The sequence below is a fragment of the Microcebus murinus genome, chromosome 4 (assembly GCF_040939455.1).
Source record: "Microcebus murinus isolate Inina chromosome 4, M.murinus_Inina_mat1.0, whole genome shotgun sequence".
Lineage (NCBI taxonomy): Eukaryota > Metazoa > Chordata > Mammalia > Primates > Cheirogaleidae > Microcebus > Microcebus murinus.
The window spans coordinates 23,039,277-23,067,055 of NC_134107.1; the positions used below are offsets into that span (position 1 = coordinate 23,039,277).

At 62.3% G+C, this 27,779-nt stretch overlaps 2 protein-coding genes across 3 annotated transcripts in view; one reads left to right on the forward strand and one right to left on the reverse strand.

Moving 5' to 3' along the window:
* The first annotated feature begins 1,370 nt into the window (after positions 1 to 1,370).
* Positions 1,371 to 18,709, forward strand: TP53I11 (tumor protein p53 inducible protein 11). Of its 2 annotated transcripts, XR_012918938.1 has the most exons (9): positions 1,371 to 1,532; positions 12,062 to 12,291; positions 12,934 to 13,092; positions 14,169 to 14,227; positions 14,436 to 14,484; positions 14,814 to 14,910; positions 15,957 to 16,058; positions 16,493 to 17,612; positions 17,920 to 18,709. XR_012918938.1 is itself a non-coding variant. In XM_012790348.3 (8 exons), exons 3-8 carry the CDS (start codon positions 12,964 to 12,966, stop codon positions 16,624 to 16,626), a joined length of 570 nt encoding a protein of 189 aa, XP_012645802.1. In that variant the 5' UTR covers positions 1,371 to 1,532; positions 12,062 to 12,291; positions 12,934 to 12,963; the 3' UTR covers positions 16,627 to 18,709. The 2 variants fall into 2 exon arrangements, 1 of the variants encoding a protein (XP_012645802.1); XM_012790348.3 differs by having other exon boundaries at positions 16,493 to 18,709.
* Positions 18,710 to 27,779, reverse strand: part of TSPAN18 (tetraspanin 18) — a 177,335-nt gene continuing 168,265 nt past the window's right edge. Inside the window, exons 10-11 of the mRNA XM_076002015.1 lie at positions 23,584 to 23,667; positions 18,710 to 21,737 (exon numbers count right to left, since the gene is read on the reverse strand). Coding sequence (XP_075858130.1) covers positions 21,690 to 21,737; positions 23,584 to 23,667 — 132 coding nt within the window. The 3' untranslated portion in view covers positions 18,710 to 21,689. The remainder of the gene's footprint in view (positions 21,738 to 23,583; positions 23,668 to 27,779) is intronic.

Genomic DNA, 27,779 nt, shown 5'->3' on the forward strand with positions numbered 1-27,779 from the left:
TCTGTTTACTTACTTGCAAAGGGCACAGGCTCTCCTGCCAGGCCAGCTCTGGGGAGGGCTGTGGGAGTCTGGCATTGTCAGAGCTCAGTAAGTGCAGAGGTGCCTGCCACTATTAACTCTAAATCTTGACAGCCCTTTGTCACTATAAGTGATTAACTTGCCCAAGGCCACACAGTCACTAAAAGGCGGAGCCACAATTTGAATCCAGACAAAGTGGTTCCAGAGCCTGCTTAACCCTTAAGGAACTGGTGCAGAAAGAAGTCAGACCTGGAGTCAGAAAGCCCACCTAGCTAGATGCCTGGGGCAGCCACTCACCTCTCTGTCCTATTTCCTTGTGAAACAGAGCGTGTCATCGGCCTTGCCTTCCTCCCCCCTCGGCCCCCCACCTCACTGCCAAGCCAGCAGCGACTATCAGACCAGAGGAAGAGACTGAGACATTCTCTAAGGAGATCGCAGGGTGCTGAGACTTGGGGTGGGAGAGCACATTATCCCCCACCGTAAGGGCTTGAAGGAGCCCAGAATCGTATGTTCATAGGAGCCTGGTACTTTTAGGCTGACAGGCCACTGAACAACCTCCAGATCCCCCAAACCCCATCTTCACCCTCCGTCCCCATAGGATGTGTAGAGATAAAAGGTCTGACAACTGTGCCCCCCACAAGCATCCTAGAGCTCCAGAAAAAACTCTGGTCCCCTGACAGTGCAACTGACAGCAGCATGGCCGAGGCTGCATTGTAGGGTGGAGTATGTTGGCAGGGTCATGTTATTTGGCCAAGTCTCACAAAGCTGCTGCTCCACGTTGGAAGCCTGAGGCTAAATGAAATCAAACATTACTGACCACCGTCTGTAAAATGGGACTAATCACGGCGACCTCATGGGTTGTGAAAATCAAATGAGTTAATACTTGGCACCAAGCGGGCGCTCAGCAAATGGTAACCATTGTCGAGACTGTGTCATTACACACTTGGGTATCACTGAGAGCCACGACAGTCCCTACCATTTTAGACACTGGCCTAGGCTCCGGGAGACCCCACGAGGATATTTAAGACTGTGGTTTGCCAACCGACAGGGGTGTGGACAGTCCCAAGAAACGGGGCACCGCTTCAGAACTTGCCAAAAAAGTCTTCCTGGGCGGCGCGGGCCACGCCAGGGTGTCCCCGCGCCCTGGTTCCAATCCCAGGCGCCTTCTACCAGGGCGTGAGCGCGCCCCCCGAAGGCGGCCTCCAGGAAAGCCTCCGCCGGGGAGCCGGGGAGCCCGGCCTCCCGCCACCCCCATCCCGCCCGCCCCGGCGGCCACCCTCGGGGGCGAGGCAGCCCGGCGCGTGGGAGGGGACGGCGCGCCATTGGCTCGCGCGCGGATCCGAGAGGAGGGACCAGCGGGGCCGCTAGACTCGGGTGAGCCCCGGCCGCTCGGGTCGCTGCGCGCAGTCCAGCTAGCCGGCCCTGCCCTGCCCTGCCCTGCCCTGCCCTGCGCGGCGCGGGCGGCGCGATGTGAGCGCCGAGGCCGGAGCGTCCGCCGGGCCCGCGCTAGCCACGTAAGTTCTGCTCCCCGCCGCCGCCTCCCCGCCTCGCACTTTCCCCTCCCGCCGCCGGCCGGCCGCAGCCTGCGCAGCGCAACCGGCCGGGCCCCGCGGGCGCCGGGACCGCAGGGGCGGCGAGGACCCCGAGCGCGCGAGCAGGGCGCCCCAGGACGGCTGGCACCTGCGGATTCGGCAGGGACCCCAGGGGTCCCTCCCCCGGCTCTCCCGGGCGCCGTCCCGAAGCCCCTTCCGTTTCTCCCCTTCGCACGGTCCCCTCGCTGCCTCTCCCTCTGACTCGGTTTCCCTCTCTCCCCAGCTTCCTCGCTCCGCCGTCGCCTTTCTCCCGGACCCTTTATCTCGTCCTCGGTCCCCGCCTCTCCGGCTCGCGCTCTCTGCTTCGGAGCAGGGGAGAAGCAGCGAAAAGCAGTTTCCGTCTCCCTGGGGTCTGACTCTGTCCCCGGCTCTCGGTTCTCCTTCCCCTCCCCCTCCCGCCATTGTTCCCGGCCGGAGGAGTGCGCGGCACAAACTTGCGAGTTCCCCCTACGCAGGCTGCGGACGGAGGTGGTGGCGGAGTTCCCGCCGCCCACTGCCCGGCCCGACCTTCTGGTTCGGGGCCGTGGGGGCGGGGCAGGCGGGAGGCCGGGGGCGCCGAGCGGCCGGCGGCGCTCCGCCTGGGGACCTCCGCGCTCGGGCCCGGCCCTCCGAAAGTGGTGCGTGTCTGGAGCCGCGAGACGAGCACGGCTTGGAGGGGCTGGGGCAAGGCTGGGAGACACCCCGGGCCCCGAGCCGGCCGGGGGGCGGGGGGAGCAGGCGGAAACCGGGCGAGGCCGCGCCCAAGCCCCGGTAGCGGGGTGGGCCGGGGAAGCACAGGTGGGGAGAGACGCCCCCCACTCTCCCGAAGTCGTGCGGTCTGCGGGAAGGGGGCAGTGCGCTGGCCGGCCGCCGAGTGGCCGGGCCCCCGCCGTGGGCACCGCGCTCGCACCTACCCCGGGGGTCCGTAGAGGAAGGGCCGGGACCGCCGCGCCCACCCGGGCTACCTTGGGTCCCCGCGCCGGCTCCCTCGCCCCCACCCGGCACAGGTTCCCGCCATCTCCTGCAGCACAAAGGGGAGCGGGTTTCTCGGCGAGCGAGGGAAGCTGGGGCAGGAGCGGGGCGGAGACCGGGAACCCCCAGGCCCCGCCGAGGCGCCGCGCAGGTAGCCAAGTCCCCGCCTCAGCACCCCACTGCCCCGCACTTCCTGCCTGGTTTCTTTCAGACAAACTTCTTAGTGGGGTGGCCTGCGGGGAGAAGCCCCGCGCTGCCACCTCACCTGGGCGGCCCCTGGGACCTCCCCTCCCAGCGGCCTGTGGAGAGGGAGCCACGACCTGTAGCCTACAGATCCCAGGGACACGGGGGCGTTTTGTCGCAGAACCAGGAGGGGGCACTGTCTATCCCTTAGCCTCAGCCCCAGACCTCAAGAAAGAAAGGAAGTATTTTTTCTTATTGGCATGTTAGGAAATGAGACTGGGTATTCTCCAGGCCTCTGTTGTCCCATCTGTAAGATGGGTCGTCTTGTTCTTGAGGTCCTCTCTGGCCCCGACATCCTGGGAGGCAGCTGCCTTGGCTTCTCTTCCGCCACATGCTGTCCTCCACTTCCAAATCTGACGCGCAGGCTGAGGCCAAGGCCCCTTCACCCCTGCCCAGCTCTCACCACCTGCTGGTTCCACAGCTCTGACCTGTCCTCTGCTGAGCCCTGTCCCCAGGGCCCCTGCGGCTTCTCCAGCCCGTACTCAGCCCCTCCAAGTCCTTAGGATAGCCCCACTGCTGGAGAAAGGGCCTGCCCCTCCCGGGGTGTGGCATTAACAGTAGCGCCCCAAACTCACGCAGTCTCGGGCTTTTCTTGACTCTTACGTATTGCACGCAGTGTTTGTGAACGCTACACCAACACTGATTCATTGGACAGAGTGCCGGGCACATATTCAGGCATAGGACAAAAACAAAGATGCTCGCCCTGATGGCACTCACACTTAAAGACGGGGGAGGCAAATAGCCAATAAAACAAATAAGCCAGTGATACAGCGTGCTGCGCGGGGAGGCGGGGAGTCACGTGTGGGGGTGTTGAGGTTGGGGAGCGGGGTTGCCATTTTAAATTGGGTAGTCAGGGAGGCCTCCTGGAGGAGGTGACTTTTGAGCTAAAGCTGTGAGGGAGTGAGCCATGCAGATAGCCATGGCAAGCAAAGAGCCTGGACACAGCTGGAGTGGAGTGGGGTGGGGGGAGAGATAGGCAGCTAGGCTGGCTGAGAAGGGATGAAGCCCCCTCATTTCACAGATGAGGGAAGTGAGGCTCAGAGACGCTGTCTCCGGATGCACAGACCAGGACTGGCAGCTGTAGGGCAGAGTGCCTGATGTTCTGATTCCTGGCCCACATACCTCCCGTGCACCCTGCGTCTCAACTGCTTATTCAGCAACACTGGCTGGGCCCTCCCAGGGCTGGCCTGGCCCAGGGCTGGGGACACAGAGGAGAGCCACCTGGGCTCAGTGCCCCTTGGGGCTCCTAATGCCTGGAGACCTTTTGCAGCACCTTGCCGGGTTCTCCCTGCTGTTGCAGCTGTTGTCAGCGCAAACAGGGCAGCATCTTCCTCCAGACTCAATGTGACCCTTGACTCTCTCATCCCACTTCCTTCCTATGGCCACCTGCCTTCTAAACACCACACTCTGTGTCGGCACATAATCCCTGGAAGGGGACCTGTTCTGAAACTGGCTTAGTCAAGGGGGAAACTGAGGCAAAAGAGTTGAGTCTCCTAGTCTAAATATAATAGCAGCATGATTACTGAATATTAACTACAAAACAGATACTGTACTAGGTGGGGGTTTTTTTGTGCATCTTCTCATAGGTGAGGGGTTGGTATCATTATTATGCCCATTTCACAAATGAGGAAACTGAGGCCCAGAGAGGTGAAGGCACCACCCAAGGCCATGCAGCTTGTAAGTGGAAGAGCCAGGATGAAGCATAGGTCCTTTAACCACTAAGCCAGAGCCCCAGATGTTCGGGGAGACGATAATTACGAACTGTGGCTGTGGCCCGTTCCTGCCTGGGTAAAATACCAGGACCCTTCCACCTGCCTCCCTCAACTTACCTGGAGGAAGACAGATCACCAACTGCTTCTGAAAAAGTTGGCTCACAATAGTGGAGCATCCCTTCAAGGAAATCCGCCCCCCTTTCCTCTTCCACCCCCCTCTCCCTCCAAGGTCCTGAGCAGCCACAGGGGGAGGGGAGGGAGGGGGTGGGGGTGTGCCTGCTGCATTCTCACCAGAGCCCTGGCCCATGGGGTCCGGAAGCCAGGCTGTCCCAGTGACGGCACTGGCTGCCCTTGAGGGCCCTGACACGGTCACTGCACCAAGGGGGAGGCTGGCCCACTCTGGGTGGAAAGGTCAGGAGTCCTCCACGTGCTCTGCCCTTTGTGAGTGACTGTCAGCACAGGAAGAGCCCTCCCAGTGACCTCTGAGTGGTGACCGATAGCCCTCCCAGTGCCGGGCACTCCCCCGGGGATGTCCCCTCCTTGTGGCCTGCTCAGCCCTGCACTCTCCAGCACAGCAGGGAGTGTTTATTTTTGTCTCTGGAGCTTTGGAGATGTTTGTGGTGAAAGTTTGGGCTTTCCTCTGCCTTTCTGGCAACTGGGCAACCTTCAAAAGCAAGAGTAGGAAGATGGAAGGAATCTGTGTTGGCCCAGGCGCGGGCGCGGGCGGAGCTTGGGGGCGGCAGCCTGAGCTGGGGCCCAGCGCGTAGCTGTAGCCGGAGTGTGGCTGAGATGCAGGGCCGGCGGGGGCCCTGGAGGCCACCCTCCCATTGTTTTAGCTAAGGGAACTGAGTCCCAAAGGGCGACTCTGGCTTACCAGGGATGGCAGAATCTGCCGTGACCTCAGCTGTCCTGTCTCTGAGCCCAGTGACTCAGGACACACCTGCCAGCCTTCTAACTCCAGGGTAAACCCTCAGCTCCCAGCTCCCAGCTCCCGGGGTTCCTGTTCCTAGAGGTTCTTGGAAGCAGGGTGTGGCTTCCTTTTCCTGGGGACGGGTTTGCCGGCCTGCAGGATTCACGCCATGCTCCCCCCTCCCTGCCAGTCCCACTGTTTGTCATCCCCACTCTGTGCAGCAGCCGTGGTGGCGATGCTGAGTGGCCAGGGAGATGGATGATGCTGCCCTGCCCTCCCCTGGCTCAGACTGAGAGACAGTCTGACTAAGGCAGGCCGGGCCTTCGGAATAATCGTGCTCTCGCTCTCGAGGGACGGGCTGTCAGCAAGCCAGCTGGAGCGGCGGAGGCCCCGCCGCATGCACGCAGCCTCGCCTGCCTTCGCGGGACGCCCCGAGAGCCCCCCCACCGAACCTGCACCCCCGAGGCTGCTGCGATGGCGTCAGTAGCGCAGGGGTGTTGAAGAACCTCCTTTGTATCCTGGGACTCGGAGATTAGCTGTCACCCTGCCGACAGCCTGTGGGTCAGGCACCAGCGCCCCATTTGATGGTGGAAGGCCTGGGGCTCCTCCACGGAGAGGTTCATCTGCCCGAGGGCACGGGCTGGAAGCCCAGAAGGAAGATTCGAACACAGGTCCCTTTGTTCGCAACCCTTGAGAAGTGGGATTCACTGCTCCATCTCAGGGCTACCATGGTCCATCCTGCCCGGGGGCTGATGGGTGGCCCTGGAGGGGACCACACGTGGGGAGGATGATGCGGGCTCTCTTCCTGGCCTTGTTCAGCTTGGGGAGAGGGCCTTTGCTTGTTCCTTCAGGGCCTCTCCGTGGCTGCCGCCGGGAGCCACAGGGCGGAGCTCTTCCCTGGCCACGGGCCTGAGGCTCCAGTGCCCACTGCCCCCTCCTGGCGCTGCCCAGTCTCGAACCCCATTTCCAGCTATTTTGCACCAGGGCGATAACAGAACAATGGGGCTCCCTGCAGCCCTTCCCAGTCCTGCTGGAGTCTCAGGGCCTTAAGCGGAGGGAGCCTGGACCCCAGGGAGGCGCTCAGATGCCGGCCACCGCCAGGGACTTTCAAGGGGAGGTGCTGCAGGGACAAAGGTGTAGAGCTCAGTTCCCTTGGGGTGCCAAGCTCACCAAACCCCCCAACCACACAGCCCCGCCCCATACACCAGCTCCTCTCAGGGATTCCCGTTAAGGCATGTTGAACTTGGTTTGAATCCCAGCTCTGCCACTTACCTCACGGGGCACTTGAATAAAGCACTTGGGCCTTAATTTCCTCATCTGTAAAATGGGGGCAATAATATGGCCATTCTCATAGGTTGTAGTGGGGATTTCTGGTCTGGAGGTAGTTGCCCCCCGCCATCCAGCCCTGGGGCAGCTGTCCTCCTTACCAGATGGGGAGGGACAGGTGTGCTGCCCCTGCAGAGCGTCTTGTTTGGAAAGGAAGTGGGTCCCTGGCTGAGCTCCCCGGCAGCAGTGACTCCCCCGAATCGCAACGAGACGAGTCGGCAGCTGGTGGCAGCTGGTGGGTGTTCCGGGCCCCTTCCTCTCCCCCTCCTCCGGCCAGTCAGGTTTCTAGCCAGCCCTCATGGGCACAGTCTCTGTGTTGGGGACAGTGCTGCAGTCCATCTGTTTCTATGGAAACCAGGCTTCCTGGGAAGGATGCAGGGGTGGGGGAAGTCCTCCGGGATCCGCGAGGGGAGGATGCCACAGCCCGTCCGATCTGCCCGTTCGTGCTGCCAGCTGCTGTCTTTGTGGAGCACACGCCAGGTGCCCGGCCCCTCGGCTGCCTTTTCTCATTGTCGCCCTTACAGCCCCGTGCGCTGAGTCGACAAAGGAGCCTGGCTGCACGGAGGCTCAGAGAGGTTAAGTAACTTTCCTGAGTCACACAGCCTTTAAGAGGAGTTACGATTTGGGCCCAGGTTTTCCCAGTCGTTAAGGATGTGCCCACCCCACCCCTAGTGTGTCCTCCTCCCCCGACTCTTGCACCCCCATACGCCTCTCTCTCTCTGGCCTGGTTCAGCCTGGGATGGGGGGCTTTGCTTGTTCCTGTCGTGGGCCCTCTGTTGCTGCCACTGGGAGCCAAGGGGCCCTCAGGTTGCACAGCAGATGAGAGGTGGGAGCCAGACCTTGGCCTGGAGGGCCTCTCGCCCGTCCCCCCATTCGTTCACTCGCAGATGCTTGCTGAGCTCCTGTGCCGTGCAGGCTGCTGTCCCAGGCACGGAGAACGAAACCAGCAGAAGTCCCTGCCCTGGGGCACGCCCTGCGGATGATGCCACAGCTCTCTGAGGTGGTGGGGACCAGGTCAGGGGCCTGGTGTTCCCATCCAGCCCTCTAACCCCACTCCCAGGTAGCCCTGTGCCAGGCCCTCTGCCCAGCGCATTCTCACCCACTGTCTAGAGCAGGCGTCCCCAAACTACGGCCCGAGGGCCACGTGCCGCCCGCCTAGGACATTCATCCGGCTTGCCGGGCGTGTTTGCCGCCGCTGCCTGTCCCGCTTAGCAACCGACTCGTCGCGGGCCCACGGTGCGCACTCTCCAATGGTCTGAGGGACAGTGAACTGGCCCCCTGTTTAAAAAGTTTGAGGACCCCTGGTCTAGAGTCTTCGGCGCCCCACGAGCAGGGCGTGGTCATGCGACTCCCACTGTGTTGAGGGCCTGGGGCTGACACCGCTTGCCCACCAGACCAGTAGGGGTGACCCGATGCAGACCCAGCCCCACCTAACTGCAAAGCCCCTTCCTGCACTGCCCCCCAGCACCCCTCGAGCTGCCCCCTCTGGCCTCAGTTTCCTGCTCTGTCCAGTGTGCGCTGGGAGAGCCTCCCCTCGGGCCGCCACGTCTGCCTCACGTGAGGCTCAGGGTTCTGGGTGGAGTTGGCCCAACTGCCGCTCACCCGCCTGTGCTGACGAAGCACCTACTGTGCGCCTCGGCCCAGGGCAGATACACGGACGAGCACAGCCCCAGCCCTAACTTCAGCTGTTTCCGTCCCGGGGACCACGCTGCCATGCAATGCCCGGTGACGAGCTACGAGAGTCCGGAGGAGGGAGAGGGCCCTGCGCCCGGGGGAGAAGGGCAGTGTCAGGGAGGACCCTCCCTCTTGGGTAGAGGGCCAGCAGTGGGAACCACTGTGCAAAGGACGGGTGCCAGGTTAGCTGGGAATGGGGTTAAAGAGGCTGGCCAGGGGCAGCAGGCAGAGGCCCGGGAATCCCAGGGCCTGGCTCTGGAAACCTCCCTCTCCCGTCTCCTTGCGGGGCAGGTGAGCAGGCAGATCCTGCCCGTCCCCTCCCCCAGCCCCCCAGCAGCCTGTCCCCTTGGCGGAGCCCCATGGCCCTTCAGAAGGCAGCTGGGTGGGACAGGAAGCCTGGCGGTGCTGACTGGCAGGTTTTTCCACTGTGCGCAGCTGAGCGAAGGAGGGAAGCGGAAGGAGGGCTGGGCCCCTCCCTGGGCGGGCACTTTGCCAGCCGGCACCCACCTGCACCCCCTCTCTATCCACCAGCACTTCTGCCAGGCAGGCATTCTCATGACCCCGTTTCACAAGGGGGAAACTGAGGCTGGGAGAGCTGTCGAGACTTCCCAAAGCCATGCCGCTGGTAGGAGGGCAGAGCCTAGATTGAAGCCCAGGCCCACTCACCCCAAAGCCAGAGTTTGGCCAGGGTGCACGGGGTGGGGTGGCAGGAGACGCCCTCTGTCCCCACTTAGGTTAAAATGGTGCCAGGCCTGAAATAAACACTTGGAGTGGCCTTGCAGGGCAGGAAGGGTCAAGGGGCGGTCTTGGGGGTGGGTGTGGCTGGCCTGGGGGTAGGGCATTCTAGGGATGGGTATGGTGGATAGGATCTTGAAGGCCCAGTCCTGGGGCAAAGCAGGGGCAGACGCAGCTGAAAGGGGGTGCAGGGATCCGTTCCCTGCAGGTGACGTCCACCGTCCCGTTCTCCCTGGGAGGCATGGGCCCTTTGTGTGGGAGCTCCCTGCTGGGGCGGGGCCCTGAGGTGGGCAGAGTGGGCAGAGTGGGTCCCAGGTACCTGATGGCAGTGTCTGGATAAAGCTTGTGCCACCCCTGGGTGACACTACCCAGGACACTGTAATGCCCACTCTGGATCCAGTCCCAGCGGGCTGGCACTGACATGCCCTCTGTAGTCACTGTCGTGGGCTCAGGCCTGCGGTGCAGAGGGGAACGTGTGTGCGTGTGTGGGTGTTGGTAGGGAGGGGTCGGCAGCTGTGCTTCTACTGCTTGGAAGCTTCCGACCCACTTGGGTCGCTGTCACGGCCCAGGCCTGGTGGACCTGGCCCGGGTCCGAGGCCTGGGGCTTTGCTTAACGGGGTGGCGAGGTTGGGAAGCACTCTCAGTCCGGGCTCCTGATCCTGCCCTGCTCCGTCCAGGGTGCTGTGCGTGGGGGCTGAGCGCTGCCCGTGGCCAGGCGCTGCTCCACGGACTTCTCGGAGATCTCTACTCACAGCGTCTCTGTGAGCTAGGATATCTCCCTGCAGATGGGGAAATTGAGGCACGTGGCGATTAAGCGACTTATCCACAGGCACGCAGTGACACCCGTGACCATTGTGCCTTCTGGCTTTAGCAGTTCGCTGGCTCTTTATAAAGCTCTTTCTGTCCATTATTTTGCTTCAGCTGGGGGGTGGGGGAGGAAGGGTGGTGGTTTTCATTTCATTCTCGGGAGCGCTGCAGCTCAGAGCGGGAAGTAACTTGCTCTAATCGGCGCTCCACCCGGCACCTGGCTCAAGACCCACCTCACCAAATGCGGTTTCTTCATTCAGACGTGCAGGTGCTGCTCTTGGTGCTGTCACCAAGCTTGTCTTTGTTGCCCACGATCCCCAGGAGGTGGGAGTTACGGCTCCGTGGCGCAGGGGAACAGAGCACAAGGCCACGCGGCTGGGGAGGGGCGCGGCAGTCTGGCCTGGGTGAGGAGGGTAGAAACCCGGGAGGGGCTGGAAGGACTGAAATAAAGCCCAGCATGCACCTGCTGTCAGGGAAAGGACAAGGACGTGGAGGAGCTGGAACGCTCGTGCCCTGCTGGGCTCGTGAACTGGGACAGCCGCTCTGAGGGGCAGTGTGGCGCCGTGCCCGAAAGTTCCTCGGAGGTGTGCCGTACAGCTCAGGGGTCCCTTCTCGGTATTTACCGTGGGGGAACGAAAACTTGTCCCACAAAAAGCTGTGCAGGAATGTTTATAGCAGCTCTATTCTTAAAGCTGGAAACAACTGAGACGTCCTTCAGTGAGCAGATGGGTAAACACGCCAGTGCGTGAGGCCCCTGGAATATTGCTCTGCCGTGAAAAGGAGGGGCACCGTGAAAAGGAGGGGCACCGTGAAAAGGAGGGGCACCGACACGGGCAGCGCTGGGATGAATCTCAGAGGCGCCTGCTGGATGCAGCCGTTCTCAGAAGCTTTTGCATACTTGATCATTCCGTGTATGTGACATTTGAAGAAACAAAACCAAAACTACAGTGGCAGAGAACGGATCAGTGGCTGCCAGGAGAGAGGGGAGGGTGTAGCTGGGGCAGCACGAGGGAGTTCTTGGTTTGATGGAACCGCCCTGTGCCCCGATTTGGAGCTGGTTGCTGCGTGAATCTCTAGGTGCTAAAATCCATGTAACTGTACAACCAAAACGGTTTTCCTGTGTTAAAACAATGAAAGCCCACAGGGGAGGCTGGAAGAGGAAGGTGAGGAAGGGCCAGGCGACAGTTAACGTGCCCTTTGCTAAGGGCCTGGCCGGCTCTGGGGCTCTGCTTCCCCGCTTCCCCACGGCTCGCTGGCTCTTGGGGCAGCCTCCCTGGCAGCCGGGGGGACGAGGCTAATTATAGCTTCTATCTGGATCCACACGGAAGTGGTGGCAGGCAGCCGAGGTGTTGGGACAGCGTCCTGGGCCCTCCGTCCCATGTGATGAAAGGCTAGACCCTGGCTTCCCTGTCGGGCGGGGCAGGCCGGGTCGTCTCCCTGCTGGTGGCCTTAGCTGAGAGCCTCCATGTGCCAGGCAGTCACGGTCACCACGCTTGGCCTCCCATCCCCCAGGGCCTGTGTGTGGGGAGGGGGAAGGATAGCCACCCCTTTTACAGATGAGGGACCAAGGCCGGCCCAGGGGAGTAGGAGGGCGTTTGGCCCGGACGCCACACTCATTGAAGACCTTCCTCGTCAACTTACGACTTACGCTGTGACTTCCCAACGCCTGCTGGTGCACCACCTCCTAGTCGATCTGGTCTAAAGCCACGGCGATATTCATATACCCCACGGCTCATGCTCTGTTCTGACGTTTATTTGTTCGGGTGCTATATTTTGTTTTAAAACTCTGGCAGGCTTGAAAACAGGAGGTGCCCTGGGGACATTTCCACATTCCTGGGGACATTCGCACGCTTGGCCTCTGCCAGCACTACCTGGGGCTGGGAGGATGAGATGTGCCGGGGCCACACAGCACTGAGATGGCAGGGTCCCCTGGCAGGGGACGGGTGGCTCCTGAGCCTTGTCTGGCCCTGGGGATGGCGCTCTGCCTTGCGGGAGGGTGGGCGCGAGTGGCCATGCGGTGCCTACGGCCGTGTGGGGCGAGGCGCTGCCGTGCTCGCTCCTGTTCCTCACTCCCGTCTCCTGTCCACACCCAGGGAGCCTGGTGTCCTTCTCCGCAGCGTGGGTACAGACAGCGCCCGTCTTGCAGGAGCTGTGCCCAGAGGAGCCAGGGCCACCCCCGGAGCCTCGGAGCCTGGCCTTCATCCTCGACCCTTTCCCCGTCTACCCTGTGTCTCCGCGGCGTGGATGTGGACTGACTGAAGACACAGTGGGCTCAGCTCATCTCTGCGTCTCCGTGACCAGCACAGGGGCCGGCACACAGCAGGTGCCCAGGACCTGGCCCGAGGCGCTGCTGGGGGTGGCTGGAGCTGGGGGCAGTGGGGGCCACTGGCAGACCCGGGTGGGGTGTTGATGGGGGCGAGGCCTGGGCAGCGTCCCTGCCAACACCCCGGGCCTGCCGCCTCTGGCTGGGCTGGGCCCTGGGCCACCCCCTCGCCTTCCTTTGGTCCTGTTTGAAGGAGGCTGGTGGGAGACACGGGGGCCTCATTGGGCAGCACGATTGCCTGGGATAAGTTCAGTGGGGCCTGGGCCTGGGCTTGGGCAGACCCTCCCCTTTTCTAAGCTTTCCCTTCCCCCACCCCCAGAAAGCTCTGGTGCGGTCCCCACCTAGGCCTGAGTTCCCTTTCCTGGCCACCACTCCTCTCGGGCTGGCCAGACTGGCGGGATGGGGTGTGTCTTGTCCATTGAGGCCAGATGGGGCTCCCAGAGTCGGAAGGGCCTGAGAAGCACCCCCCAGCCCATTTGACAGATGAGGAAACAGAGGCCAGCTGGGCTCCACCTGCTGTCCCAGGCTGATGGGAGGCCTCGGCAGGCCCGGAGGGGTCTGGCCCCGAGTACTCTTAGGCCCCTTCCGCTGAGGCCTGGAGGCTGGGCGGGAAGGTGGCCTGAGGCCCCCGTCTCCCCTCAGCCTTCTGCAGAGGCGGGGCTCAAGGACAAGATGGCGGCCAAGCAGCCCCCACCGCTCATGAAGAAGCACAGCCAGACGGACCTCGTGAGCCGCCTGAAGACCCGGAAGATCCTGGGCGTGGGCGGGGAGGACGACGACGGGGAGGTGCACCGCTCCAAGGTGGGCCACCAGGCAGGCCCTGCCTCTGGGCGCCAGCGTGGGGCGGGCCCTGCCTCTGGGCGCCAGCGTGGGGCGGGCCCTGCCTCTGGGCGCCAGCGTGGGGCGGGCCCTGCCTCTGGGCGCCAGCGTGGGGCGGGCCCTGCCTCTGGGCGCCAGCGTGGGGCGGGCCCTGCCTCTGGGCGCCAGCGTGGGGCGGGCCCTGCCTCTGGGCGCCAGCGTGGGGCGGGCCCTGCCTCTGGGCGCCAGCGTGGGGCGGGCCCGAGCCCAGTGGAGGAGAAGAGTGGCTGAGGCTCATAGCTGCCGCAGTCCCACGACTTAGGTCACTTTCCTAGAGATCTAATGGAGACGTCAGGAGAATAACAGCAATAACAAGAACAGATCATTAGAACTGATTGAGTGTCTGTTATGTGCCAGGCATTGCATCCGCTGCTGTTTTTTCGGTGGGAGGGACAAAGTCTCGCTCTGTCTCCTGGGCTAGAGTGCAGTGGTGTCATCATAGCTCACAGCAACCCCTAACTCCCGGGCTCAAGCGATCCTCCTGCCTCAGCCTCCCAAGTAGCTGGGATTACAGGCACGCGCCACCATGCCCGGCTAATATTTCTATTTTTGGTGGAGATGAAACTCTCGTTCTTGCTCAGGCTGGTCTTGAACTCCTGGCCTCAAGTGATGCTCCTGCCTCAACCTCCCACGTGCTAAGATTACTGGCCTGAGCCACTGTGCTCAACCTGCATATGAATTTTTAAGTCTTGCTAGCACTGGGACTGGAAGAGACTGACAATTATTGGCCCGTTTTACAGACGAGGAAACTGAGGCTCAGAGAGGTTAAGTGGTCACAGCAGTAAGTGGCAGAACCAGGATTCAAGCCCACTGAGGTCACAGCAGTAAGTGGCAGAACCAGGATTCAAGCCCACGTCGGCCAGACCCCTGAGCTTTCACTCTTAGCCACTATATTTTTAGCTGATTTTCAGTGTGACCATCCCAATCCCTGGGCAGGCAGGGGCTCTGGGAGGATGAGGGGCCAGGCATGCCGAGAGCTGCCCTCACTCCGGTCGCCTCTGACCCCGCTGTGTCCACAGATCAGCCAGGTCTTGGGCAACGAGACCAAATTCACGGTTCGGGAGCCGTTGGGGCTCAGGTGAGCATTTGTCTGAGTTTGTTTTGGGGGCAGGGAGGGGGGCTGCATAAGATTCCCCTAATTGGCTGTGCCCCTGTTTCATCTTGCCCTTGACTCCATCCCATCTCATTATCTCCCCCAAACCAGCCCTCCTGGGCACCGAGGGTCCCCTGGGGGCTGGGGTGGCAGCGGGGGGCCTGGGTGTGACCTTCCTCTCCCGCCTCCCCAGGGTCTGGCAGTTCGTTTCTGCTGTGCTCTTCTCTGGCATAGCCGTCATGGTGAGTCCCCACCCCGCCCTGGCCCCCAGCTGCCTCTCCCCGCCTTGCCATCCTGTCAGGCCACCTGCCCAGCTCCTGGCACATCCCCATCTGTGCCTGCCCTGGGGCACCCCGGATTCCAAGGCCCATGGCCCTGACTCGGCCTGGAGCCTCTGTCCTGGTGTGGAGGGGTGGGGGCCCTCAGCTCCAGCCCCTGCACTGCCCCAGGGACCACCCCGGGGACCCTGGCCCTGCTCCTGGGTGCAGGGAAAGAGATGTGCCCGTGGGAAGTGTCAGCAGTCCCCCCCCAACCGCCCGGCCTGTCCCTGAGCGTCCCCTCCTGCCCACAGGCCCTGGCCTTCCCCGACCAGCTCTACGACGTGGTCTTCGATGGGGCCGAGGTGGCCAGCAAGACCCCCGTCCGCCTGTATGGTGGCGCCCTCCTCAGTGAGTACTGCCGGGGTGCACGCCGGGGGAGGCCACCGCTGCTGGGATCCCAAGCAGGGGCCCGGGAGCCATCCTCTGCCCGGCCCTTCCTTACCCTGCCCCGATGCGGCAGCCCCGCCCCTCCGCCCCGCCGCTGGTGGGTGTCTCTGCTGGGTGTATGCTGCCACCCTGTGGCCATGGGCGGCAAACACCCAGCGGCCTGGGACCCGTCTTTGATGCTCGCTGCGTGTTAGTGCCCTGGGCACTGGGTGCGGAGAGTGAGCCCAGGCCCGGCTCTGCAGGGCCTCACGGCCTAGAGGGGAGGAAGAGTCAGTCCAGAGCCTGCGACACCCCTCCCTTCTGCAGCCCCAGAGCATCTGAACCCCCTGGTCCTCTGATCTGAGATGATCACCGTGGCTGCCAGGGAGCTAGACTACAGTTTTTAAAGCTCAGCATAGGTGTTGTCCCTCCCCTCCTCTAAAACATTCTATGGCTCCTTGTTGCCTGCAGAGTAAAGTCTCAGCTCCTCTGGAGTAAGGGTGGTTGGAATAAAATGTGTCCACACTTGGTGACACCTGGTGTTCAGAGCCAGCAGCCACTGGTCGTCGGGACCTGCTAGAGGCTGAGTTAGTAGCTCTTCCACTAAAGAACATTGTCCGTCCCCTGCCCCTGGGTGTTCTTTAGAGTGATTCCTGCATGCTCAGGTGTTCTGTCCTCAGAAGTCCATTAGGAAAGAAAACCCGTGAACTCACACACTCCATCCACAGGATCCTAATGACAGAACCAGATGTGAGTGGGGCCAGCAGCTCCGTTCTCCCACTTTACAGATGAAGAGACTGAGTCCAGTGGGAGCAATGACTTGCCCTGGGCTAAATGACTTAGTCTTGGAAATGACAGGAGCAGGCTGGAAGGGCTGGGACAGGGACAGACACCTTTGATTTGAGGCCTGTGAGTCGGAACGGGGACGTGGAGTCCAGGGCCCTGGCTGTCCTGCAGCAGTGGCCAAAGACAGGAGGGACAGGCCCCTGGCCCTGCCCCGAGGACTCAGCTGTCCTCCCCACCCCCAGGCATCTCCCTGATCATGTGGAACGCGCTGTACACGGCCGAGAAGGTCATCATTCGGTGGACCCTGCTGACGGAAGCCTGCTACTTCGGGGTCCAGTTCTTGGGTGAGTCTTGGGGTGTGCGGCTCTGTCCCCCACCTGCCAGCTCCAGCCACCCGGGTTTGCAGGAAGTGAGGAAAACCTGTCTGGGGTGGGGGGAGGATGGGGGGAGGGGCACCTGTGTGCCCACACACCTGACACACATACCTGGATCTTCTAATCCACGTGTGCGTCCATAGCCTTGCACCCTCCCGCTCCGCTGCTCACCGTTACCTGCACCCGTGTGACAGCACACGCTCAGTTGTGCCCACACGCTGGGCCCTGGTTCCTGCCACACAGGGCCATCGGGACAGAAACGTCTGTGGGCTCCGCAGGGGTGTGGGGGGGTGCTGCCCTTTCCAGCTGGCAGGACCCCGGGCCCAGCGTGGCATCCCGTGGTGGGGCGTGAGGGCACATCCCCTCCTCTGACCTCTGTCCCCTCCCTGGCCTTTCTCCCGCAGTGGTCACGGCCACACTAGCCGAGACGGGCCTCGTGTCCCTGGGGACCCTGCTGCTCCTGGCCAGCCGCCTCCTGTTTGTCATCATCAGCGTTTACTACTACTACCAGGTCGGCCGAAGACCCAAGAAAGTCTAGCCGCCTGCTGGGCCAGGGGACCCTGCCCATGCCCGGAGCAGGGTGGCTCTGGGGCCTCTGTTTCCCTTTGGTTCCTGGAAGGCAGGGGACCCCCACCCTGGCCCAGGCGGGCAGAGGTGGTGGCCTTACTTCCCTCCTGGGCACTCACCGGATGCTGTGTTCTCCTGGGCTTCCAGGTTTGAGATCCTGGTTTGGGGACAGATGGGGGCCTCTGCACCCTCATTCTTCACTCCACACAGGGGCACTTCCTTTTCTTGGGTCTCTTGGCCTCCAAATCCCTTTGACAGACAGACTGAAGTCATGTCTGAGTCATAGGGGTAGTGGGCTAAGTCGAGGGTCCAGCCTCTTCTGCCAGGAAGCCCTTCTTGCTTTGGAGAGAGGCTGTGGACCGGCCCCCCTTCTCCCTGCACCCCGGGCAACCTAGTGGCCCCACAGCTGGACTTGGCTTCCCGCCGTGCCTGGAAAACCTGAGAACTTGGCCCTGTGCCCCTGCTTCTCAACCTGGGCCCTCCCCCTCTGTGCCCCCAAACACACACACACACACACACACACACACACACACACACACACACACACGTGCCCCTTCCCACAGCCCAGCAGGGGTGGGCTGTCTTTGAGATGGCACTGCCCTCTTAGCCTCTGTGCAGATGGGCCATGTGCAGCTACAAGCCCTGTCCCCACCCCAGGCCTGGCCCACGGTGAGCTGTCCTGGGCTTGCTCGGAGTGCTCTGCCTCCAGGGCTGCCTCCAGCCACTCTGGGTTCAGAGGCTGCCAGCGGCCACACGCACAGGCCCACAGACAGATGGGCATACAGCCCCCCGTGGAGCCACCGTAAGCGATGGCGTTTGGAGACTGGGGAGGAAAGGACAGCCGTGGCCTGATGCTCACCTGGCTCACCCCTGCCCACCCCGTCCCCAGGGAGCTGCCCCCGGGGCCTGGCCCTGTAGGCCTCACACTCAGCTAGGGGAGTAAACAGAAATGTTTCAGCAGGCCCTGCCTCTCGGCCACCCGGTGCCCCGCAGACGCCCTGCCCTGCCTCTCCCTGCAGGCCCCCCGCTGTGCGGTGCCCTCCTTCCCCCTGCACGCCCCCGCACAGCAGACGGACGAGTCTAGGGAGGCTCCAGACTCCTTCCCCTTCTTGGGACAGAGTCGGGGAGGAAGCTGCTGCCTGGGGCCTCTGCCTGGACCAAGCCGTCCCTGCCACCGCGTGCCCAGTGACATGGCCCGTGCGCAGCAGAGCGGTGGCACCACCAGGGTCAGGCAGCTGGGGAGAGTGGCCGAGTGGAATGGGAGGCAGGGCTCTGGGGAAGGGCCCCTCTGTCCTGGCATCCGAGTCTGTGAGTCCTGGAGGGCTGTCCACCTGCTGCCCAGACCGGCTGGCCGGGAACCCACTGCCACCTCCCCAAGGCCGAAGCCTCAGTGTCCCGTCTGAGCCGGGCCTGCTGAGGCCCAGCCGCGCCCCCAGTGGCTGATGGTCGGCTTGTGGTCCCAGTAACTGCCAGGCATGGCGGGTGGACCCATGGCGGGAGGCAGGCGGGGGGTGGGAAGCAGAGTCTGGCCTGTGCCCGCCAGACCCTCCACTGAGCCGCGACCCTCCACTGAGCGGTGGTTGGCGAGGGGCGTGGCCGCCCCCGGGTGGGGCTCTCCAGGCAGTGGCGCAGGGCAGAGCTCATGACATACCGTGTGGCTTAGTTAGAGTTCATTGTAGTGAATCCTGGGGGTGGGGGGGGCTGAGGTCAGGTGAGACCTGCAGGACAGATGCGGCCTCTGGGGCAGGGGACATTAAGGCAAGGAAGGGTTACGGTTGGGAAGGGGGCAGTGACAGAGGGGAGAGGGACCGACCCTCCCTCCAGCGGGGAAGGCCAGGTGTGGGCCCAGCTCTCTGCTCCATTTGGGGTGACCTGGGACGCCCCTTCTCCCAGTCCCCCTGCAGCCGGAACCCAGCACCCCCTTGTCAAGCTTCCGCCTCAGCCTCAGGCTACCCCCACCCCCAAATCAAGACCATCTTTCTTCACGGTCACTATTTATTCTTCGTTCCTTTTTCTTTTTGTAAGAAACAGTCACAAAAACCAGTGCAAAACCATCAGTGTGGGCGTCCTGCTTTATATTACAAAAACTCCTCTCGATATATAGTATAAAAGGGGCTCACGGGAGATAAACGTGATAAATTAGCTCTGCCATCTACCACCAGGAGCATGTACAGTTTTCAAAATAGACTTTCAACACAGGGCCCGGGGGGAGGGGTGGAGAGGATTTCTGGGGAGAGATGGGGTGCCGGGGCCTCGGCTGGTTTGGGGAGTCCTGCCTGGGCCCCTTGGGCAGGGACAGAGAGAGGACGGGGAGGGCCCAAGCAACAAGGCTGCGTGTCAACAAGGAGCCCCCACCCCTAAGATAGATTCCCATTCTCCAAGATGCAGTGACTTCAGGAACGTGGCTTTCGGAACAGGGCAGGGTGTGTGACCGACCGTGTAAAGTCTCCCTTGTTCCTTGCCCTGGCAGTGGGGTCAGAGGAGGTCTCAGGTACGGGCTGTTGTATCCTGGGGTGGAAAGCAGAGGCATCCCTGCTCACCCCCCCAGCAGCCAAGCTGCCACCCTCAGAACCTGCTGTGGGTTGTATCTGGACGAAGCCACTGAGCCCTGTCGCCTGCAGGTCTTGTGCAGGGAGGGAGGGTCCGGCTTGATTTGGGCTGGGCTTTATTTTCCTTGGCGCCTAGGAATGGCCTCAGGCAGCCTTGCCAACAGCTACCGGCTGGGCGCATGCCATGGGAGCAGAGACGCCCTGCTTCCCTCCAGCCCGGGACGGGGGCCGTGACTGGGAGCTAAAGTGCGGATGCAGGTTGGGGAGTCTCGGACCCACCCTTGAAGCCACCTGAGCCAGCTGTTCCTCCGTGATCAGCCCTTTCTCCCAGATCCTCCCTCTCGCTCCTCCATGGGCGGCAGAAGCCTGGGGTGCCCTGGACCGCAGCCACAGAGCTGTGCAGTTTCCAGCCCCGCCCAGCCTGGGTTTGGGGTGCTTGTTGACCCCAGACCAGCCGTTTGCCTCTGCCGGGAGGCTGGGGCTGATCAGGGGGGTGGGTCCAGGGAGGGTCTGGCCCAGGCCCGTCTCAGGCCGGGCTCGGTTCCCAGCTGCAGGTCCGCTGGGGTCCTGGGACCCGGTCTCTAGGGAGCTCGTGGCGTCATGCATGGAGTCGCCAGGGCAGGCTGTCACCGTGACAGTTTGGGAAAACCGGATCAGAAACCTGGGGGAGGGCCCGGACTGGGGGCACAGCAGGAGGAGGGGAAGGAGGGTCACACCGAGTCTTTCCTGCAGGCACAGAGCTCCTGGCTGCATCTCAGAAGGTGGCAGGCAGGGAGCGCTGGGCTCGGTGTCCCCCAGATGTAGCTGGAAAGCACAAGGGGAGGCCGGGCGCGGGCACAGGGTGCCCGTGGCTTGTGGAGGGCTCCTTGTGGGACCTGAGAGGCCTGTGGAGAGCGCAGAGAGCAGGCATCGTGCGCCTTCCGTGCCCTGCCTGCGGCAGACGTCACCAATCGCACTGAGGGTGTCGGGCAGACGGCACTGGTCGGGGCTGTGCTGCCCTCTCCACTGACCCCAGCACAAACCTGGGGACCTCGGCACAGCCTCCGCAGCCACCCCTGATGAGTCAGGGTCAGGCATCTTGCAACCCAGGTGTCTACACGGGTCTAGACTTTGAGGCATGTGTGTTGTGAGTGTCCCTGCCCCAGCCTAGAGGGAACACTCAGAAATGAATGGACAGTTTGAGGGGCCAGGAAACCTTGTCGCAGCAGAAATGGCAGAGATGCCGTGGGGACTTTGTAGCCTGGAAAGCAGAGGGCTCAGGGGAGTCAGTGTGTAGCCCTGACACTCCAGGAAGGAGAGGGAGCAAGTGGGATGCCACGGACGGTACCACAGGAAAACAGAAACCTCTTCTGTATATTCTGCTAAAGTCAGAGCAGTCCACAGGCAGAAGGCTGCCTTGGGAGGTAGTGAGCTCTCTGTCCCTGGAGGTATGCAAGAAGATGGAGAATCTTGGCAAGGGTCTGCAGAAGACAATCAAGTCTCAGTTCTGGGTGGGGAGGGGGAGACCCAGATGGCCATGGGGATTTCTCTCACTCTGGGAGCCAGGGAGATGGGGAAGGACAGGGAAGGGGGTGACTTGTGGGGAGAGGTGGGCAGAGCAGACAAGGGGATGTGATGTGCATACATGTGTTTTGTGGGGACTCAGAAGTGTGGGGAGGTTTGAGGGAGGGCGGGGGCACACAGTGCAGTCTTAGCTGGCTGTGTTCTCTCTCCTGCGGGAACCAGATGCTAAGACCAGGGGCGCATGTGAGCAGCGGATGTGACAGAGCCCTGGAGGAAGTGCCAGCAGCCTGGGGACAACTCAGGTTCCTGTTCAGAACTGTCATGCATGTGCTGTGTGACTGTGGACAGGTTGCTGCCCCTCTCTGGGCCTTTAAGATTATTTGGTCCAACAGATGGGAAAGCAAGGGCCCTGCCAGCTGGGCTGTTCTTGGATCCAGTGTCTGCAGCCCACTCTCGGCCCTGGCCTGTGGCGGGGACAACTCTACCCTCCGGTGGGCCAGGGATTGCACTGTAGGTTCTGAGTCCTCACGGACGTGGTGGTTGAGTCTCCTTGGGGCCCCCCCGGGCTTTGATGACTTCTCTGAGGTTCGGTTTTGCCCCCTTGTCTAAATCCTCACTTTCCTGGCACCAGGTCCTGAAGCCGTGAGGAGAGTGGGCCCCGGCCCGGGGATACCAGAGTCTGGCTGGGCCAGGGAGGGGCCTGGGATTGGCGTTCCTTTGGTCTCTAGAGCAGACTGCATCCTGGACAGGGTGCTGGCGTCCCTGCGGAGAGCCCATGGCACCTGCCCTGGAGTCCAGGCTAGGGTACATCAGTCAGTCCTTATTTTTGTCTTCATTTTGTCTTGTTAAAAAAATAGCTCTATTCCCCTGGCCATCCACCACGGCCGTCTCCTCCTCTGGGGCCAAGAGGACGGCGGGCGGGGCAGGGGAGCGCACTGGGTGCTGGGCGGCGGCGGGCGGGGCGGGGCGTCGGCCACACCGTCTACTGGATGCCCCGGAAGAGGCACATGGCGAAGATCATGGCAAAAAGCTGCAAAGAAAGCAGGAGTCGGCTCGTCAGGCTGCGCCCACGGCCCCCAGGGTGCCCAGCCCACGCGAGGGGAAGGGCCATCTGCCTCTGGGGCTTGTCATTCTCAGCACCTTCCTTCCAGGGATTCCTGACACGCCCCTGGGGCCCAGCCCCTCACCAGCCACCTGGCCCTGTTTACGTAGTGCGAGAGGGGAACTTTGGAAACTGAGTCACAGGTCCAAGGCCAGCTCCCCGATTTGCCAGCGGTGAACTTGGGCAAAGCACTTCCCTTCTCTGGGCCTGCGTATATATCCGGAGCTCACCTACCGAGCGCCAGGCCTGGTTCTAAGTGCTTCCCTGTGAACCTTTCCATGGACCAGGAGCCAAGGCACAGAGAGGTCACATAACTTCCATAAGGTCACACAGCAACAAGCGGGGAGTCAAGGTGTGAGTCCAGGCTTTCTGACTCCATGGTCATAACTGCACTAGCTCACAGGAAGGGGGTGAGATTTAAGTGGGGGGCAATGACGCAGGACTGTATTTAACAGGCAACCCTCCCGAGAGTTATACGCTTAACCCCGAATGCCTGTCTGAGGGCCCTGGGGAGGTGGGGCAGGCAGAGACCCTGCCGCAGGGACTCCCCTGACCAGATTAGCTGATGTCACCACGGCCAGAGCTCCTACAAGTAGCCCAAGGAAGAGTTCCCAGGCCACGGCTCACGGCCAAGTGTCCAGGAGGCTCAGTGGGTGGAGGGGGCTGGAGCCTGCACCCACAGCAGAGGTCTCAGCCTGGAGCAGGATTCTGCCTCCCCTCCGGATGAGCGCGTCCTGGGGCTGGGCAGGGTGCGAGGTGGAGGATCAAGCACAGAGCCACTACTCACTGCCCCCAGGCACACTGTCCCATCCTCTGCAACGCCCACGCGCCCCGGGAGCAGGGTGGTCAGCACCATTTTGCAGATGAGGAAACTGAGGTCTGGGGAGGCGCAGAGCTGGGAGCTGGGCTCTGGAGCCGCCCTCTCCCTGCACTGGACCCAGTCCTGAGCTCTCCCCGGCTCTGGGCGCGGATTTATCTGTTTCCTGTTCATTGTTGCCGCCCGTGTTGGCGCACAGCAGGGCTCAGCATGTGCTTACCGAATAAATGAACGGATAAATAAATAAATGACCCTCCTGTGCCCATGCCCACAGCCTCTGCAGAACTGCTCTCTCCGGGCTGCCGGGCACAGTGGGAAACGGAGGATCAGGCCGTCTTGACTTCCTTTCCCTGCAGGCCGAGGGCTGGCTGAGGCCCCAGGGAGCCCGTCCTGGAGTTGGCGAGGGAGGAGCGGAGCTGCCCATGCAGCCCTCCAGGCAGGGGTCCGAGATCCCGGGGAGGACTGAGGGCCGGAGGGGCGGCAGCCCCTCTCTTTGGCTGGAGCGCCACCTAGTGGTGGCTGCGAATGGCCTGCAGCGGCTCGCCTTTCTCCAGGCGGCTCTGGGGCCCTCCGGCAAAGGGGGCTAAGACCACCGCTGGCAGGTTCGCAAGGCCCCGCAGGCCCTGAACACTCCCAGGAGAAGAGGCCTGGTCTAGGACCACAGGCTGCCGCTGTGCTGGTCCCTCCGCGAGGGTGCATTCTGGACTGGGAGCTGGGGCGGAGGTGGGGCAGGCATGGGGGGTGGGAGGCCGGTCTCTCAGGGCCTGCCCACCACCACTGCCAGGAGACTGGCTCGATGCATCATCTCCCTAGTCCAAGGGTAACGCTCGGGCAGCGGACAGCCAGCTGGGCTTGTACCCTGCGGTGCCCACACCCGCTGGGTCCTGGGTAAGGACACGGTGGGGGGAGGGGCAGGCTGCCCCCTGCAGAGCGGCAGGAGTGGGGGCCTCTACTCACCTCGATGGCCAGCACCCCGATGGCCAGAGCCCCAGCCAGGTAGACGTAGGTTTCGAAGGTGTTGAGGATCACGGTGTAGCAGCCCTGGGAGGGAAGGACCAGAGGTGAAGCCACAGCCGGGAGGGACAGTCTGGGTCGGGCCAGCGTCAGGGCTGGGCTTTGAGCCACGTGGCCCCAGAGCTCGGGCAGCAGCTCCACCCTACTGAACTGCTGCTGGGACAGGGAGGGGGAGCAGGTGGGAGGCAGGAGACCCATCGACACAGCGATCTGGCAGCATCGCACCAAAGACCGCCCCCCCAGGCACTCGGCCCTTGGGCCAGTCAGCCACAGACCCTTTTCACGTAGCTACACAGTGACCGGATCCTGGGACATTTCCCACAGATAGCTGGGCTTCCTGCTGCTCTTGCAAAATCAGATCCAGCGAGGCGAGCCATGCTTTCCACGTCAGTACCGTTAGCAGCTGCTCCCCTTAGATGGGATAGGTGCTCCTGGGGTCCACAGTGCCCCTCATTCCCTGTTGTCCCCCCCACCCCCCCCACCAACTTTCTCATCATCTGCCTGGCTGCTGACATTTTTAGCCTCTGCCCTAAAACAACAGTTCATCCATCAAAACCCTGCTCACATCTCACCTCCTCCAGGCAGCCTTCCAGGACCAGCCCAGCCCATAGGGGCCCCTCCAAAGGGACCTAATTCCCATGCTGTCACTGCTTTCTCCAGCAGTCCTGGAGATGCATAAACTGACAGAGAGAGAAAGAGAGACACAGCCACAGATAGAGGGGGGTGGGGTGGGGGGACAGAGAGCTCAAGACAGCACCAGTGCACAGCCAGGAGCTGCCAGTCCATGACGCTGAGCGCACGCGCCTCTGTCACCTTGTGTCCGTGACACCACCCCACCCCCGTGCTGACCAGAGGCTGACGCTTGGTGGTTGCTCTGAATGAAATGTATATTCAAAGGGGGAGAATTTTCTTTCTTTTATGATAACATGCATAGTCTTTGGGCCCGGCCTGAGAACCTGCGGGGAAAGAAGTTTCTGGGGTGGGGGATCCTTGGGTGTTCCCATGCTCCACCCCCCTGTTGTCAATCACACAGAAGCCCGGCCTCTTTGGCTGGAAGCAGAACAGAGGAGGGGGCACCTAGGCAGGTGGACCGCAGGGCCCGATCTGGAGTCGTGGCCAGGCGTGTCTCCGCCTGGTGGAGGCTGAGCAGGAGCAGGGCCGGGAAGGCCCACGGAGCACACAGGGTGTCTCCCAATATAAACAGACCCACCGGCACAGCGACCTGGGTCCGCGGTGCTGCGGGATCATCTGGGAGGTGGGTGACGATGCAGATGACAAGGCCGCACCGCCCAGCCTCTGCATCAGTGGCTCCCGGGAACCAGCATGGTGGGACGTGCCCCAGGTGATTTCTAGTGCCCGTGCTGCGGCCGGGCCTGGAGATACCCCAGGCCCAGAGACGACAGCAAGGAAAAGGCCTTCGCGGAACATTCAGGCCTTGTCTCGCCGTGCCCTGGGGGCCCACACGAGGGCTGAGTGACTGGGTCAGAGCCCTGGTCCTGGGTCAGGAAGCCAGTGTGGCTGGCTGGGGGTCCCCTCAGGGCTGGCAGGGGAGCCCCATCCACCCAGCAAGGCCCAGGGCCATCCTGGATCTGTCTCCAGACACGAGCAGGGGCTGACCTTGAACCCTTTGTTTAACAATTTTTTAAAAAACCAGAATGCCAATACTTAGAACAATAATAGCAAAAAGCCAACCTGCTCTGCAGGGAGGGAGAGGGAGATGGGTTGTCTTGGGATCAGCCTTGGGAGGGGATGCTTCTGGCCTCCCGTAATCTCCTTAGCATGCCACCTGCCCGCCGGGCCAGCCACTGACACATCATGTCACCTCCCCTACCCCAGCACACACGCTGTGTTTGTAAAGCTCTTCGTGAGGCCGCCCAGATGGGAAGCAGCAATGACCCGGGGCAGGGAGAGGTACCTGGTCACTGTTACACATGGGGCCCTGGAGCCCAGCCGCCTGGGGTCCCAGCCCAGCCATGCCACTTGTTTGCCATGCGATCTCGGGCTCCTTACTCTTCCTATGCCCCGGGTGCCCCATCTATGAAATGGGCTGTTTAGACTAACCACCTCACAGGGCTGGTGAGGATGGGACGAGATAAAGCACTGGGACAGTGCTGGAGTGGAGCAAGCTCCCCACCCCTGTAGGGCATTGTCCCTGTCTCCGAGCAGATCCTGAGTGGAGGAAAGTGTCTGAGCACAGAGCGGGCTGTGTGGGTTTGCCCCCAGTGCTGGAGCGTCACCGCAAGGTAAGAACGCACATGCACACACACACACACACACACACACACACACACACACACACACACACGGGACGGGAGAAGCACGAAATCGACTCTGACATGCCTCACCTGGGGAAACTGGCAAGATGCCGGGGACCCGGCCCCGCAGAGGGCTGGCATCCCAGAGCCCTGCCGCGTGGCACCCGAGGCCCTGCCTGCTCAGCTCTCTGTCACACTTTGGCACCAAAAGACCCTTCAGTTCCCTGGACTGAAGCAAGCAATGAGGTTGGCTGTGGGGGCTTCGCAGGCACTGAGACACCCTTCGTGGGGGTTGGGGAGTGGACGGGCCAATGCCACCTACACTTGGCAAGTGTCCCCTCTGTCAAGGACTTTGCTGGGGCCTTGTGGGCTCTTTCTCATTTAATCCCCATTACAGCCCCTTGGGGAGGGCAGGGAGGGAGAGAGCTGGTGGTGACCTGCTCAAGGTCACACAAAAAGAGGAAAGGGGCAGGATGCACACTGAGGATGATTCCAAGCCTCTCCTGTTCCGAAGGGAAAGGAAGCCTGGCATCGGGAGGCCCGTTTCTCCCTCACGTGGGCCAGGTCCCTGGTCCCCCCGTGCCTAGCACTTGCACCTGCATTCTTGGGTTTCCTCCGGCCCCCACCCAGGGACACATAGGGAGGGGACCCTCCCTCCCCAGCCTGCCACCAGGCTGCGATCCCCTAACCATGCGGGCTGTTGCCAGTGCCGTCCTCCCTCTCTGTGGGGAGGCCCCAGCCCCGCCCCTGCTCCCATCCACAGCCACCGGCCACCTAATCTGACAAGGGGCAGCTGGGCCTGGTGGCCCCACAGTGACCGCCCACGTGCAGCAACTCCCACGTGTCTATCTCTGGCGTGGACCCCTCCCTGCCCAGCCCCACCCCATGCACTCCTCTGCCACTGGGCCTCTCTGCTTGGCTATTCCAAAGGCACCTCACACAAGCCCCAAACCAGACCCCAGATCTTCCCCCAAACCCGAAACTACACAGTCATCCTCAGCACCTCCTCCTCCTGCCTCCTCTAGAGCTGAGCTGCCACCAAGGCTGGTAGCTTTTACTTCCTGAACATTTCTCAGGTCCATACGCCACTCTGTGTCCCCACCACCATCACCCTGGCCTCACCCTTCGTCCTTTCTCACTGGGACCGGTGTAGAAACCCATCCACGCTGGTGCACCGCTAACCCCACAGAGCGGCCAGGGTGGCCAACACCACGTGTCCCTGCACGCACCACCCCCCAAGCCCCAAGGCAGAGGCCCCTCCAGCATCCCCTCCCCCCACCGTGGGCCTGCCGCAAAGTCAGGAATGCGTCGCAGGCTTCAGGGAAGCGGGCTTTGGAGAGAAAACAAACAGAGACAGCCGCACGGCAGAGGCTTTTAACAGGGAAGATGCTCAGAAGGGATGTGAGTGTCTCAGAACAGAAATCCCAGGAGTCGGTCCTGGACAGTCCTCGTGAGGAACGGTCACCGTGCAGAGCTAACCAGGCTGTGCAGGGACCTCTGATGAGCTGGTTTGGAAGCCGTGCCCAGGAGACGGAAGGAGGCACCCTACTCAAGGACGGATCTGGAGATGGGAAGCGTGTCTGATGACACCCCAAAGGAACAGGGCCCATGCGAAGCCTCCCTGCAAATTTACAAGTAGCATCGGAAGGGTGTAGGTTTTCCTACGGGCAACAGGCTTTCCAAACGACAGCTCCTTCAACAAGCCAGAAACTCCTTTGTCGTTCACACCGAACCCTAAGCTGTGGGGACCCACTCTGCTCCATGGAGCTGCCAGCAGCCCAGGCTCGGTCTCTGGATTCCCTGCTGTCGTAGGGGCCACTCTCCTCTGCAAGGCCCTAGATGGCTCGTCACCATGCCACAGCGGCACTCCCGCCATGGGGAAAG

Coding starts and splice junctions, on each gene's coding strand:
- TP53I11 (XM_012790348.3), top strand. CDS start 12,964: ATGGCGGCCAAGCAGCCCCCACCGCTCATGAAGAAGCACAGCCAGACG. Junction 14,228..14,435: donor CGGGAGCCGTTGGGGCTCAG/GTGAGCATTTGT, acceptor CCGCCTCCCCAG/GGTCTGGCAGTTCGTTTCTG. Junction 14,485..14,813: donor TCTCTGGCATAGCCGTCATG/GTGAGTCCCCAC, acceptor TCCTGCCCACAG/GCCCTGGCCTTCCCCGACCA.